This window comes from Corvus hawaiiensis, chromosome 22 (genome assembly GCF_020740725.1).
Source record: "Corvus hawaiiensis isolate bCorHaw1 chromosome 22, bCorHaw1.pri.cur, whole genome shotgun sequence".
NCBI classification, from domain to species: Eukaryota; Metazoa; Chordata; class Aves; order Passeriformes; family Corvidae; genus Corvus; species Corvus hawaiiensis.
In genome coordinates this window covers 5,424,446-5,440,597 of record NC_063234.1, presented here as the reverse complement: position 1 = coordinate 5,440,597, position 16,152 = coordinate 5,424,446, and the positions used below count along the sequence as shown (strand labels likewise).

The 16,152-nt window shown below is 48.1% G+C and overlaps 1 protein-coding gene and 1 long non-coding RNA gene across 2 annotated transcripts in view; one reads left to right on the top strand and one right to left on the bottom strand.

The window, feature by feature from the left end:
• Nucleotides 1-16,152, top strand: part of LOC125336971 — a 51,723-nt gene that overhangs the window by 28,378 nt on the left and 7,193 nt on the right. The gene's annotated exons all lie outside the window — the stretch shown is intronic.
• FBXO2 (F-box protein 2) overlaps nucleotides 4,423-16,152 on the bottom strand; it is a 46,336-nt gene continuing 34,606 nt past the window's right edge. Inside the window, exons 6-7 of the mRNA XM_048326150.1 lie at nucleotides 5,907-5,940; nucleotides 4,423-4,711 (exon numbers count right to left, since the gene is read on the bottom strand). Of these exons, the coding sequence (XP_048182107.1) occupies nucleotides 4,629-4,711; nucleotides 5,907-5,940 (117 nt within the window). The 3' untranslated portion in view covers nucleotides 4,423-4,628. The remainder of the gene's footprint in view (nucleotides 4,712-5,906; nucleotides 5,941-16,152) is intronic.

The following is a 16,152-nucleotide window of genomic DNA, read 5'->3' as shown; positions in this document are numbered from 1 at the left end:
GCTTATTATCTGTTTGTGCTCCTTGGCATTGCCAGGAGAACAAAGGCCTTGTGGTCAGTAAAGTTGTTTCATCTTTGCTCTATGCTATGTTCTCCCTTTAAACCAGTTCCCTGAGACTGGAAATTACCTGGTCACTGATTATATGGGCTATACAAATTTTCCCTTCTTTGCTAGCACTCAAAGATTCTGTCACAGCCAATCCCGGCAAGAGGCAGAGGGTACTTGTAGGTAACTGGTAGAACTGGAAGAAATGGGGATCTGGGCATGCAACATGTGATGAGATAATCTTCATCCTGTGCTCAGGTCAGAGCTGGAGGAGACAAAGGAGCAAAGGGCTCTGCTCAGCAAACTGCTGGGTAAAAGCAGTGTACATTTTGCTGCCTATGGAAACTGGATAATATCCTGAGCTGGCACTGCTCGGCTGTAAAACACTCTTCTTTGACTTGGCCTGGATTATGAAGGAGGGTGATGCATGTTTATATATCAGCTGTGCTGCTGACCTAGTAACTAGGAAGTAGGGGTTTTGTTTGGTGGGGGGGTTTTGTTGGTTGGTTGGTTGGGGTTTTGTTGTGGTTAAAGGATGGAATTGGTCCAGTTTGGGCTGTACAAAGCAGCTTTTTAAAGCTGGTCCTGCTGTGTGAGTTGAAAAAGTGTTGAAATAAAAAGAAACAACAGCACCTTCATAAAGAGGAGATCTTGAAGACTTTATCCTAATCATATGGATGCTTTCTGCATTAAAGCATTACCATAATGAAAATGTATTAAAGGCTTTTCTGGAAAAGCCATTCAAACAGATTAGTGCATCTATCTGCACCATATAAAAGTCCTTTTAGTAGGACTGCCCATAATTCCAGCTGCCACAAACAAGAGACTCCTGAAATGCCCTGTGAGCAGCCATTAAAACTGGGGAAGACTCAGCCACATGATCTTGTTTTGATTGGTTTCAGTGCAAAAAGTACTTTGACCTTTGGGCTGTCATTGCTGGGGAACCTCTGCCTAGAGGAATTAATGAACCCTCATTATACCAAGATAATAGTCACCTCATTTTCCAGCCAGCTGTGGGGAGGAGGATGAGGGCAGTGCTATGGGATGTGCTGTATCATGTGGCTTTCCCTTGGTTCCCTGACCTGTCCCCACCTCCCTGAACACAAATGTGAGCTGGTCAGACAAAGGCTGATGTGACTCAGGGCCTGAGAGGGGCAAGCTCCAGCAAAGCTGGGGAAAAGGAGCTTGCAGAGATCCACATAGAATCAGGGACACTAGTCAAGGTGGGATGAGAAACTTTGGAGCTGTAACAATCAGAACATGATTTTTCACTGGAACAACTTTGATGTCTATCCACATCCCCACCTCTAACAAATACCTGTGTTTTCTAAAAATAACCTCCTCCCCCACCTCTGAGACTTTGGCTTAGGTGAAGTTACATTTTCACATGAAAAATATGATGAGGAGAAATATCTTGCCGCATTGGCCATGGTTTCTTCCTCATCCCCAATGAAGTAATGGAGATAAAAGGACAGATGCACAGGGCTAAAGGAGCTGGGGAGTATATGAGAGACCAGAGGCAGGATTATATTAGCATGAATGCATTTGAGTTTCTGTCCTAGTAACAATGCAGACACCAATCCCCAGATCCTTGTTTTGATCCTTTTGAGCTGGGAATATAAAAGGAGTGCTCTTCCATATTCAACAGATGCATCTGAAGAAGGAACAAAGGGGAGAGAAAGTGCCAGATCCTTTAAGTTCTTTGAGAAACTTATTTTAAGGGGGGAGGGGGAAGGAAATTAGCAGGGTTTAAAAATACAAGAAAGAGAGGGAGGGGAGGAAAATCATAATTTTAACCTGTAACTGTCCTCTCTGCTCCTTTCCTTTGCTGAAGCCCCAGGTTGTGTGTCAGATAAAGGTATTTGGGATGATATCTGTCTCTCCATTGTTTAACAGATGTTTATGCCATCTGAAAAATATACATTTCATTCCCAAGCAAATCGCCATGGCTTTTGATGAGTGAAGAGGGGCAACTGTGTTTGGGGGCATCTGTGATCTTGTGATAATAGCTGCTGGTTTAGCAGTGAGACTACATTTTTCTTCAGTGGTTTGACTGTATATATAAATTATAGTCCAGTTTTCTCCATCAAGATTTGTTGGGGAATTCTGTTTTTGTTTATCCATTCTTTTAATGATGGGGTAGGAGGGTGAGTAGCTTTTATAGTACATGCAGCTATGGAAGTGGACACTTAGCAGCAACAAGGTTTGCAAGGGGTCAGATTGTTTTAACAGAGATGCAAATTACTGTTGTTCTTGTATTGAATCCCAGAGCGGGTGGAATCCTTTCTTCCTCAAGAGAAAATGCCAAGAAAAGTCACATCATGGCTTTACTATTACTGCAGAGCACTGAGCAGTGACTGTAAAATGCTGCTGCATTTTATTTGTTTCCATTTACAGTCAATTGGCTGACCTGCACTCTCCAGGAACAGCCATGGGATTAGAATTTAATGAGTCGGTGGCAGGGAGGAGAGAGACAGGTGTCTGTCTCCTCTAAGCATGGGTGAAAGGCCCATTTATGTGTCTTATGAATTATGTTAAAATCGATGGCACTAGATAACATCCAAAGTACACTGGCATTTAAAAGTGTTCTGTGGCTGTTAATGGTCACCCAGACAGGCACCTTGTAGGCCCTCTGGGGCTGATGCATGTGCTCTGAGGGCTCAGTCCCAGTGGGCAGCTGGTGTCCTGGCACAGGTGGGAGGAAGCTGCTTAGGTTTGTCCTGTTTCTGTACCAAAACAGCTTGTGCATATACAGTGATCTGCTGTGGAGTGATTCCAGAGGGACTATTCCAAGGGCAGAAGGCACTGCCACAGACATATCGTGTGGTTTATGCCTGTGACAGCTTTGTTTGTGAAGTGTGGAGCTGTGCATTACTTCCAGGCTGCCTCTGTTTGGGGAAAAAGCACCAGGTACCAGTCCTTCAGAGGCAATTCACTTTCACAGGACATCCTGCATAGGCACAGTGCCAGGCTGAGGGCTCAGAGCACCCCCATCTCATCCTTGCTAGAACCAGCCTTGTAAGGACCTGCACAGCCCAGATCTGAGAGTGATCCCCTTGGTACAGCTGCTTTGTAACATAAAATAAAAATAAGCCATTTTCTATATGTAGAAGCCTGCAAGGTAATTAATATCCTAGCCATTAAATTCCACTGCAGTATATTCAGTGTTAATAAGCTAGCTAAGAGCTCTGCTTGAAATTAATAAGTTGCAAATGACCTAAGGGCCACTGCTTCGTGCTTGCTTTTTTCCCTGTGTACCCACCCAAAATTACAGAATTTAAATAGAAAGACAATTTTCATTTATGAGCTAGTACCATTATTCATAACTGGAGAGTTTTAAGGAATAAAAAGCCTTTCTGGTTAATTAGAAACTTCTGCATCTCAGGGAAACTAGGAAGGGAATAAAATCTGGGTTTGACTGAGGTGCACAAATATAAAGCACAAATCAAATGGAAGGGTAATGTAATTTCTGCAGAATTTTTAAATGCGTGATCCTAGGGGTCCAGTTGTCTGTGCAGAGAATATGAAGCACGCCAGAGGTACAGTTGCCACATTTCCAGAGTATTTCCCCAACTCCTGGCTGCTTTCAGGAGAGGAAGATGAGGGATGTGCTCCAAGGAGGAAAGGGGGAGAGGAACAGTCTGATCAGTTTCTGATCTGAAAGATCAAGTCCCTTTTGCTCATCCAGCCATGCAGCTCTGGAGCTCTTCTGGCACTGACCTGCTTGGTTTGCCTTTAGCTGAGCTGCTTGGGAGACATGAGAGAGGTGCTCAAAAGGAACAGGAGCAGAACTGGGCAATTGCCCTTGCAGTCACAAAGCTGAGATGACTGGGACAAAATCTCCTCTCCCCTTCAAAAAAGGGGCCATGGTGGGAGAAACTTGGAATGCTTTTATGTATAACTGGCTTTTTTTCTTGCTCACAGAATGGTCAGTCTGCTGTCACCTAACAGCAGCAGAATCTCCAATAAAAACAAATTAGGACAAGAAGACCTAGAAGTATAGCAGTGCTCTGCTAATTATATGGCTTGTTTAGCAGGAGAGCTGGACTGTGGTTTTGTTCCTGTCTTTTCTAAGAGAAGGTGGCATTGCTCAGAGATGCTGAGGAAAGGGAGAGAACAGCCTTGGAAACTCGGGTTATTTGTATCTGTCTTGGTTTGAAAGACAGGTGCCTGCCAAGGAAGGCAGGAACTTCCTTTAGAATGGAGAATATGACCCCCCCTCCCACCAAATTATTATAACTTTGAAATTAAGGGGGGTTTTAGGCAAAGATATGAGAAAAGGAGTAACAGTTCTTTACTAGTATGTATGTGTGTAACAAGGCAAACAAACAACAATGGTAACAACAATTGCAAACAAGAACAGCAAACCCAATAAACCGTTTCTTCTCACTCCTTGAATGATTTCCCCTCGGTGCAGTTCCGGTCACGGCTGGCAGGGGCGCTGGTGGCTCCCGGCCGGGCAGGGCAGGTGCGGTGATTCCCCCCCGGCTGCAGGGGGCGCTGTGGCGTGAGTTCGGCTGTCTCTGTCTCCACATGGCAATGGCAGACGCAGCCGGCAGGAAGGGATGGAAAAGGGGCTTCCTTTACCAACCCGCAGTGGCAGCCGATCCCAGTGCCCCCTCTGGATAGTGAAAGGAGCTGTAGCAGGGACCTCGGAAGCAGCAAGCTGGAACGGCAGGGACGAGCAAAATCCCAGAGTGGTAAACGAGATGCATCAGAAACTCTGCAGCTATAGCTGGAACAGCGGGGCATCCCGGCAGGCAGGGGGTGTGGGGTTACAGTGTAGCAAAAAACTTGAAGCAGTAGCAGAGACACAGTGGGGCTGGGCAGTGGCAGCCCGGCTCCTGGACATGGCAGGGTGAGGCTCCGTTGGAGAGGGAAAGGGCTCGGGGTCCTGCGGTTTCCCCTGAGACACCCGAGCAGATGGTGAAAGTCTTTTCTTAGTAAGATAGGGTGTTAATAAGGTCCCCGTTCAGTGGTTGCTCTCACGAGCAAAAGCTCACCCCACGGCAGAAGAAACAGGACTGGGCTGGGCTCTAGAGGCAGCAGCAAATTCCACCCCCCAGGCAGCAGCTCCGACCGTCTTATTCCGAAGCCAAGAGCCAGAGAGAGGTAGGAGCTGCACCCAATTCTTTTTCCCCAGCCCAGTTCTCACAGTATCTCTGCCCTTCCCAGAGAAAACCCCAGGTAAAAAGAGAGAGTAGCCAGCTGCACCCCTCCCCTGAGCTGTGGCCACTCCTTTTGTCTCTCTTAAGTACCCGATCGTTATTGTTTCTTAGCAACACATATGGGAGAAAATTCTTTGAGGGAAAGAAACAAAAGGAAAACACCTAATTTTCAACAGTATTCCTTATATGTGTGTGGATTGCCTCTGTGCCAAGATACCGGCATGATTCCTGTTTTCCTGTTTTTTAAGCAGTTCTTTCCACACTCTGGAAACTGGGTGCTTCTACTGTGCCGCTGTGTCCAGAAGCATCACTAATGTGTACAATGTCCCTGTAGCTCCAGGTGCTCATCTTTTCTTCCATCCCCACCCTATCTCTTAGGCGCAATTAGGGAAGAGCTTCTAAATTCATAATTGTGGACCTTCTCAAACCTAGATTAGTTCCTCCAGTCTATCAGATGAATACATATTTATAAGTGTTCTTAAAAATGCACTATCCTTCACTCGATGAGGTGTAATGAATGCATCATGTAAATACATGCTCGGGTGCAGAATGGAAAAATCCTTAGGGTATTTTTTAGGATTAATAGAAAGATGTTCTTTGAATAGCTTGGCTTTTTTCAAAAGTGATAATAAAAGTGAATTAACTATATACAGTGCACAGTAGTAAGTTAAAAGAGCTTAAGGAATAACTCACCTATGCTGCTGAGATCAGACTCTGAAGAGTGCACCTTCCCATTATAAAACAAAAAAAAAAATCAGTTATTGATACAAGAAATTGTGTTTGGCATATATGAATCTGAAATTTCTTGTTATCTAGTCCATTTTCTGCTATAGTAAGACTTAACCATTTTTGCATTTCTAGTTTTCTATGGAACATGTAGTAAAGACTTTCTGAGGATGCTGAGCTAGTAGAAGTTTTCCCAGTGCTCTCAGTAGGGACATGAATACCTGATGCTAGAGTCTTCTGTGTCTCAGGTAATGCTTGAGGCATGGCAGGTAAAGCTAGGTGTGTTCAGGAGCCTGCTGACCAGCAGAGACAATTTGGTTGTGGCAGGGTGAGAGGAGCAATGTCATCTGGCGCATGGTAGCAGCTGTGGCCTGGTGTCCTAGGTTACAGTGTAAGATGAAACCAAAAGCATGTATTCTATTATCATCTTCACAAGCTGTTAAAGCAGGTGGAGCAGTGCTCGTTATCTCCTACCATGACTCATCCCTGATAACTCCCTCCGGGAGCTATCTCTGTTTAATGGACAATCAAGGACCCACCACATGACTCATAGAATTACATCAGCCCATTCTGAGATGCTCCGCCCGGGGCAAGGAGCCAAGCATTCCCACCTGGATACAATCTGGGGTTTGGAACAGCACGAGCGGCTTTTACCATGGGACTACCAGAGGACATGAGCTACACCACTGGACCTTCAGGTGAAGACCAGACCCTGTTCTACAGGATCACCGCTTCAACAGGACCACTTCATCTGGACTGCTACCACCACCCTGACTAGCAGGATGTCAGGTTGTATCCTGACTCTGTCAGTGTTCTTGTACTATTACATTTATTTTAAGATTCCTATTAAATTATAATTCTGACTTGAGATCTCCCACTGGTTTGTTTTCAAACTAGCACACCTGGTGGGGCTAAAGGAGGATATGTGAATCCAGAGTACGTTTACTCATCTGAGCTCCACAAGTCATGTACTGTGTGACTGGGGGGAAACCGCTACTTCTCTGTGCCTTAGTTTCTCTGGTAGAAATCCAGGTCCGTGAACTACACAGGGAATATTGGCTGTGGAATTGGTGAGTCTTACTGGGCTCTGATGAGTGCACTCTTGGCAACATTTTAGACCTCCCTGGGTCTGATGTGATTCGTGTTGTTTCTGTCTTTGGAGAAGGTGGTACTTGAGAGGGCTGAGGCTGTGGAGGAGAGTTTATAGTGATTGCTGCAAAGGGGGGCTTGCAGTGAGGGTTGGGGTTTGTGACTGTTCCGCTGCTCAGTAAGATTTTTCTTTCTTCCTCCATGTGAGCACTTCTGAGCTCTGCTGTGGGAGACGACAGTGGATGAGTCACCTCTGTCCTAAGGCAGGTGTTGGGTCTGGTCTGATTGGGAGCAGGCTGAGGAGAAAGCTCTGGGGAGATGTCATTGCAGCCTTCCAGGACTTAAAAATGGCTTATAAAAAAGGAGGGAGAGTGGCTTTATGTTGGGGTGGCTCAGCCCACTCATGAGCTGAAATTGTTAAATGCCACTCAAGCCAGGGCCATCCATTGGGTGGATTTCCCCGCCCAAGACACACCCGTGGGTCAGAGAGTGGATCATGGGACGGCTCGGAGGTCTAAGCCAGATTCCCCTGGGTGGTTCCCAGGCCCAAGTTACCTCCCTCTGTTCTGGAAAGTTCTCTTTTGCTCGGTTGTTCATTGGTTCCCTGTTGTGACTCCTGCCTCCCTGTCTCCCTTATTGGTTCTTGTTAAATTGTATCCTCCCCCTTGGCTGTACCCCATTGGTTGCTTCCCTTTTCCCCACCTTGTTCCACCCCCCTATAAAAAGGCGTGCACAACCCTCCTTGGGGCCCTTCTGGTCCCTGGACCCTCTGGCAATAAACCTGTTGGAACCCACACCAGAGGCCCCTCTCTGTTCCTTTACCTCTGGGTTGACGCAAGCCCAGACATTGGCTGCCTGTCGTGCCTCCTCTGAGGAGGAAGCAGCATGCGTGTTCAGTTTGTGCCCTGCCTTTCCACCGAAGGCATTCCTTGAGGACATCGTGGAGGTGACGCTGCATTCCCTCTGACCGAGGCCACACCAGAGCTCGGCCTATCGAGCCAGCTCGCGTCAGCTTTATACATGGGCAGATAGTGATAGGACAAGGAGGAACGCTTTTAAACTAAAATAGGAGAGCTTTAGATTAGATGTTAGGAAGAAGTTCTTTACTCAGAGCAGGGTACAGGCCCTGGCACAGGTTTCCCAGAGAAGTTGTGGTTGCCCCATCCCTGGAAATGTTCATGACCAGGTTGAAAGGGGCCCTGAGCAACCTGATCTAGTGGAAGATGTCCCTGGCCATGGCAGGGAGGTTGGAACTAGATGGTCTTTAAGGGCTCTTCCAGCCCAGGCCTTTCTATCATTTTGATTTGTGTGCCCATCATTGTCACACAAAGTGGTGCTGACTCATGGGTAGCCTTAGACAACCATGTCTGTTTTCTTTCCTTGTACTGCAATTTCTCTGTCTGCAGAATCAGCTTTTATTACAGTTTTGAGTATTTAGTTTAGCATTTTTCTACTCACAAATATATAGTAGTGAATCTTAAAATAACACCAGGGCATGTCTCTGGGACATACCTGTGATTACAGTTAATCAGGGCTGTAAGTGCTTCATTGGACTGATGCCAGGGTACTCAAGCACACTCAGAGTCAAGCTTGCCTCTCAAATCCTTCTGCTGTGAGGCAGAAGAACACGCTTCCTCCAGGTTACTGTGTGCCAGGGAAGGGAAAATTCAGTATTACAACTGGAAGTGAGCTTTCCTCATCTCAGGTTAGGAAAACTTGCAGACTCTTATCCTGCTCCTAATTAATAGAATCTATTCTACTTTCATTGCATGAAACCTAACTCCTTAGAAAGGAGAAGACAATTATTTTGGAGCATTAACAACTTTCCTAATTTAATGTTGCATGGAATAGCTGATGCAGAAAGAAACCTGAGATTTTATGTCTACAACTCTCCAAAGTCTGCCTACCCAAAGGGAAAAGGCTTTTTTACCTAGGACAAGGGGAGGAATGAGTCAAGAAATAGATAAAGGGCAAAACATTTTTCTTCTATGTCTCTTTTCCCACAGATTCATTAATTCCTATGTGCCAGAAGACAGCAGTTGGTCCTTGTCATACTAGCAGGGGGAAAATTGTACCCTCAGCCCAGATATTTGCAGGTGAATCCTGTGCATGTGGTAGCCTTTGATGCTGAGTTACCTCTATGCCATGATATAATTTACTACAAACCTAGAGATGCTACAGACAAAAAGTTGTGCATACCTTAGGGAAACTTTGCATGTTCTAGTCCAGACTGAGTTGTGTGAGTAGTCCTCTCATGTAATCCATGAGGAATTGGGTAGGTGCTGCATGTTACCAGTTGCCACTAGTCATAGGTCTCAGAGGCTTAAAAATAAAAAAACCTGGTGACCTACCCAAGCATGGGACTGCTGGTCAGAACAGAAATCAGTGTGCAGAGTACCTCCTTTCTTGCTGGCATACTTTTTCTCCTAAACAATATACCTGTCTGTTGGTTCTCTGTTTTAAGCCAGCTTGATGGTGCTGTGGTTCTCCTACAAGGCTCTGATACTCCCCCGCTGAGCTCTGATACAGAGAATTACTATTAAATGCCTTTCTAAACTTTGATTGATTGTAAGCACTTGTGGGACTGTGTATTTGGGATGCTAAAGCTGAGGCACTGCTAGGTGGAGGTGTTCCAGCTGTTCAGGTGTGGCCTTTCCAAGGGCCCTGTGCCTATTTTGGTGAGACTGGGGTGCAAAGCACCTGTAGAGGGTCCAATCCCTGCCCACCTTGTGCTCCTGGGAAACTGCCAAGACTGTCACTGGGGATTGGCATGTTGCTGATGGATAAGATCAGCTCCTTGGCACTGACTGCCAGCAGATCCTTCCCCACTGATCTCTTTTCTCCTGTAGTGTCCTTTTACGTTTTTCTTTAAACCATTTCTAATGTTACAGCCTAAAGATATTGTTTAACGCAGTACTTGTGCTCGAGGCACGAGCTCTGGCGAGCCCCTGGTCAGAGAGGGTCCAGCTGCGTTACTTCTGTGTGTCGCTGAAGCGACTTCGGCATCAGAAAAAGCGCTGCTGACTGAGCTAGCTAGCTGGCATCTTTGCAGAGGGAGACACGGCAGAAGCCGATGATATCGGCTCACGTTAGCTCGGAGACAAAGGAAGAGAGAGGCTGTTCTGGTCTGACGCCGAACAGGTTTATTGTTAGAAGTATCGCAACCCGAACAAGCTCGGAAGGGATGGAATGCGATGGGATGCTCTCCCGAGGCTTGTCCTCAGTTTTACAGAGAGCTTGAAAACCCGTAGTGAAAGGGGAAAACAACCAATGAGTTACAAGCCAGGGGGAGGATACAATTTAACAAGACCACTGGGGGAAACCGAGAGGCGGGAGTTATAACAAAGAACCAATGAACAACCGAGTAACCGAGAATTTTCCCAGACCAGGGGAGGTGGCTTGTAGCCGGGCACCGCCTGGGGGGTGTGGCTTAGGCTTCTGAGCCGCCCATCGACCCACCCTCTGAGTCTGCCTCTTCAGGAAACTCGATCCAGGGGATGGGCTGGGATTGATTGGCATCATGCTGCCCCAGACCCACAGTGGGCTGGGTCACAGCAACATGGGACCAGATGGGATCCATCCTAGGGGGATGAGGGAGCTGGAGGAAGAGCTCACCAAGCCACTCTCCATTATTTACCATCAGTCCTGGCTCATTGGGGAGGTCTCAGAGGACTGGAATCTGCCCAATGTGACCCCATCCACAAGAAGGGCTGGAAGGAAGATCCAGGAAATTACAGGCCTGTCAGCCTGATCTCAGTGCCTGGCAAGATTATGGAACAGATCATCCCGAGTGCCATCACATGGCACCAACAGGATGGCCAGGGGATCAGATCCAGGCAGCATGGATTTAGGAGGGGCACGTCTTGCCTGACCAACCTTTTCTCCTTTTATGACCAGGTGACCTGCCTAGGGAATGAGGCAAGGGCTTTAGATGTCTACCTGGACTGCAGCAAAGCCTTTGACACAGTCTCTCACAGCATCCTCCTGGAAAAGCTGGCAGCCCATAGCTTAGACAGGTACATCTTCACTGGGTGAAGATGAACTGGCTGATAGCCAGGCCCATAGAGTGGTGGTGAATGGTGCTGCATCCAGTTGGTGGCCAGTCACTAATGGTGTCCCCCAGGGATCAGTGCTGGGCCTAGTCCTGTTTGATATCTTTACTGATGATCTGGATGAGGTTGAGTCCACAATCAGCAAATTTTCAGATAACACCAAGATGGGAGTGTGTGTCAATCTGGTGGAGGATAGAGGGGCTCTGCAGAGGGACCTGGACAGGCTGGATCCAGGGGCAGAATCCAACAGTATGAGGTTTAACAAGACCAAGTGCTGAGTCCTGCTGCCCTTTGGCCACAACAATCTCTGCAGCACTACAGGCTGGGGACAGAGCGGCTGGACAGCGGCCAGGCAGAAAGGGACCTGGGGGTACTGATGGACAGCAGCTGGACATGAGCTGGCTGTGCCCACATGGCCAAGAAGGCCAATGGCACATGTATCAGGAATAGTGTGGCCAGCAGGACCAGGGAAGTCATTCTCCCCCTGTAATGGGCACTGTTGAGGCTGCACCTTGAGTGCTGTGTTTGATTCTGGGTCCCCCAGTTTAGGAAGGATGTTGAGGGGCTGGAGTGTGTCCAGAGAAGGGCAACAAGGCTGGTGAGGGGTCTGGAACACAAGTGCTGTGAGGAGCATCTGAGGGAGCTGGGGCTGTTGAGCCTGGAAGAAGGGAGGCTCAGGGGAGCCCTCATCACTCTGTACAACTCCCTGACAGGAGGGGACAGCCAGCTGGGGGTCGGGCTCTGCTCCCAGGACACAGCGACAGGACAAGACACAGCCTTAAGCTGTACCAGGGGAAGTTTAGGTTGGACATTAGGAAGAAATTCTTCACAAAGGGTGACTGGGCATTGGAATGGGCTGCCCAGGGAGGTGGTGGAGTCGTCGTCCCTGGAGTGTTTAAGGGGAGACTGGATGTGACACTCAGTGCCATGGTCTGGTTGACAAGGTGGTGTTGGGTCATACATTGGACTTGATGATCTCAAAGGTCTTTTCCAACCTAGCCCATTCTGTGTGAAATTACTCTCTATAGCCCCTTTCATTCCCACAGCCCAGAATGCTTTAAGCTTCCCAAGAAGTATAAATGAGGTAATTAAATGACATTGCTCCTTGGAGGTGAGAGAAGGGTATTAAGAGATCTCCTCAGACCCCAGTGAAATAGATTCACCTCTAGATGGAATTAGGAGCTGGGAGTACAACAAAACAGTTATGCAGACACATTTTGCTTCCTAAGACTCCTCTAAGTTTTGACTCAGGACTTTCTCAAATTATGGTATTTGAAATTAAGTTTCCACCATAAATACTATGAACAATTTTTGTAATGTGACTGCAGGAATTAGAACTCCTTGCTATTCTGATGGCAGGTAGGAAGCAACTTTCTAAGTCCTGGGACTTAGATCCACCACAGCTCATAGATGTTAGTAGAGCTGGTATTCTCATCCTGGCTTCATATTGTTCACTTCATTGCATGTCCCTATAGGTCAGCTCATCCCCCCACAAAGTTAAAAATCAAAGCAGTGTTCTGGATATTTAACGCAACTGGGGGCTTGTAATCACAAGCCTCGGCATGCCCTCGGGCAGAGGGGACGCAGCGTTAGCCTCCACAGCGTCCTCGCTGGATGGCTCAGTGGAATCGGCGTGGGATGGATGTGTGCGCTGGCTCCTCCTCAGAGGAAGCACGTCGGGCAGCCGATGGATCAGGCCTGCGTTAGTCCGGAGGCAAAGAAGGCGGGAGGGGCTTCTGGTGTGAGTTCCAACAGGTTTATTTGCAGGAGGGTCCAGGGACCAGAGAAGCCTCGAGAAGAAGTGGGCTTGCCCCTTTATGGGGGGGTGGAGCAAGGCAGGGAGAGAGAAAACAACCGATGGGGTACAAGCAGAGGGGAGGATACAATTTTTCAGAACAAATGGGGAAAACGGGGAGGCAGGAGTCATAACAGGGAACCAATTAATAACTACAAAAGGGAGAACTTTCTGGAACAGGGGGAGGTAATTTAGGATTGGGAGCCACCCACGGGGAGGTAACCTAGATCTCTTCTGGTCCACCTTCTGATCCACTGTCCTGGGTGGGGAAATCCACCCAGTGGGCGGCCCTGGTTTGACTGACATTTGATGGTTTCAGCCTGAGAGCAGGCTGAGCCACCCCAACAGATATTAAAATTCACCACTACCAAAGTTGTTCACGTGTTTTTCTACACCAAGCTAGTTGCTCAGGAACATACCTCATAGGGGATAACTTCACAGTTTGCTCCTCTTCCTCCTGGCCCCCTTGTCCACTCATATCATGTCTCAGCGTACATCTGCACATGCCAGCAGGGTGTGAGGGACTGGGACACTCAGGCAGGCAGTGCCTCCCCTCCCCTCATCACCCTCTCCCCTTTCTTCTGGAACAACTGCAGGCAAATTTGGCTCACCATTTGCCACAAATCAGGGAGCCAGGACAGACAGCAGGCAATAGGGATGTTCTGGAGCCCAGCTGTTAGGGTCAGCCCAGCCCCTGTGCCATGGAAAGCATCAGCCTTTCAATGGAAATGATCAACTGTGCAAAGCAGTTTCCACAGGGAAGGGGGAAATTAATTCCTCCCTGATCCCCCTTCTGAGCTCAGCTTATCTCTGAAGCATGAGATTCAATTACCCTTATCATTATGGTAGTTTGCCTTGCTAGAAATGTTATTAGCGGTGATGAAATTATCCAGCCCTGTTTTACGCTGGAAAGAAATGCAGAAGGCTCCTCACGACAGCTACAAGGGAGCGAGTGCTCTCTTCAGCAGAAGGGGAAAGGCTCTTCTCTAGGTGCCATAGCAGCCCCTCCAAAGGAAGGACCAGGACCTTGGTCTCAATTTATGCAACACACTACTGTCACTAGCTAAGGACCACAAGCATATGATGGCCAAGTTGTCCTGAATTACACCCTCAGAGAGCTGTGACATCCAGGCCTGTTATGTAAACCCAGGTATTGACATTGCAATTCCCTTTTTGAGCTCTGGCCCAGGCGGGACATTCCCAAATTGTATTACTTGAATTGGGCTTCCTTCAGTATCACAAGTGATACTTGACCTGAAGTTGTGCTGGGCAGAGCTCCAGATGTTTCACCTGGGTATGGAGGTAACAGGAGATGCTTCTGACCTAAGGGACTGTGAGCTCTGCCACAGAGGACTGGAAACACACACATCTCAAGAAAATTCAGGCAGGGTTTCACCCATGGAGATCAGGAAGTGATCTGGAAGATGCAGCCCTGTAGCTTTGTCTTGGGTTATCTTTGTGCCCACAGGCCACTGCAATTCAGAGGGCCAGGCAACACAGGCTTTGGAGAGCAGCATTTCTCCCAGATGTACAACACAACTGGGACACTGCTTCCCTTCCTCTACTGCTCCCTGCCTTCTCTTGGGAGAGACCTGGAGGCAGGGCACTTCTCAGCACAGGCAGACCCTAGCAACAGCAGCTCCCAGGGCCCATAAGGACATGCAAACAAAGCTCAGTGTATCACCAACCAGCACATCCAGTAACTAATAGGGAAAGCAAGGTAGAGCCAGCAGGGAGACAATTTTGAACCAAATCAGTAATTCCCACCATGTTCTTTATAGTCCTGTTAAGTTTGTTTTTAAACAGAGGTGGAATCAGCCTCAGCCTTGCTTGGAAAAAGCAAGCAGTAAACATTGAGAGCTCATGAGTGTAAGGGGATTTGGGGTGCCCTGGTAAAGTGGGAACATAGATGTGTAAAGGGATAGGAAGGACAAGTGTGGGCCTGTGTGGAGCAAAGGAGTGCAGGCAGGCAGGCATGCACACAGGTAGCTGGTCAGCCACAGAACACACAGGGTGCTCAAGTCCAGCTGTCACTCTGTTTGGAAGCAACCGAGTTGTGACTGCATGTCCATGCATGTAGGCACACAAAATGACACCTGAGAGCAGCAACATGATGAGCACCCTGTGCACAAATCTGTGCTGGGGGAGTTTAACATTCACTCAGTCTCTGGCTTCCCCCTGCCTGCTCAGCAATCCCTGAAGGGGCTTTCCATTTTTCAGCCAGCTCTAATCCCTTCTTGGTTTCTTCTCCCTTTAGAGCAAGTTTTAAATTCATCACTGCTTTTAAGGAAACACTTAAAGAACAAAGCAGAACTGATAGCTAAATTAAACCTGCTGAGAGTGCTTGTTTAATTGAAAATGCCATCTGTAATTTAAATGTCAGGGCTGGGGTGGTTATTAAAACCCTCCTTGATTACTGCACCTCATTTCAGAGTTTCAAAACAGACAAGAAAAAGCTGCAAGTGGGTCATGTAAAGCAGAATCACCAAGCAATGAATAAGCCTCCCCAACACACACCAGTGGGGCCAGGCCAGCTTGTCCTCCATGGCAAGGCTGGCTCTTGCCTCTGTCCAGCACAGGCTGTTGGGATATCATCTTCCAGCTGCAGCAGATCATCTTTTCTCTTGGAGGGTGCACAGGAGAGCCAGACAGACCAAGCAGTTCAACTCTTCCAGGCCCAGCGGGCAGGAAGCTCTTGGAACACTGGGCAGAGTAGAGTCCCCTCCAGAGGCTCAGCTGCTGACTGGAGAGGCAGCTCTGTGTCCCTGCACTGGCTCTGCCCAGCTGCCAGGCATGTGCTGTTTGCTGCCTGCTCCCCGTTCCTTCCCTCAGCAAAACCACTGGCACTCATGGGGCGCTACCCAGCTGTCCCCAGTCACTTACCCAGGGTTTTCCTGCTTCTCTATGCAGTGCTCTCTGCCCTATATCTAGCTCTTCCCAAGGCAAGAGGGAGAGCAGGTGGCTGGTGGAGTGGGAGGAAAAGGAGAAAGCTCATGCTGAGATCAAGGTCAGAGAAATCACTGCCTTGTCCTGATCCCAGCAGGCTCTGATGCAGGGGAGGGAAGAAAACAAATCAGCAGCTGCTGAGGTAGCAGCACCAAAGGCAGGCTTGCATTAAAGAAGTGCCATCCATCATTCCAAGACTACAGTTTATTAACCATGGGGCCTCAGTAAACTACAGGAGGAGCCAGAGGAGCATGCAGGCCACCATAAGCACAGGCTGCAAGCCATCCCCTTCCTGCTCTCCTGGGGCAGATGAGCTGCCAATATCCCCCCC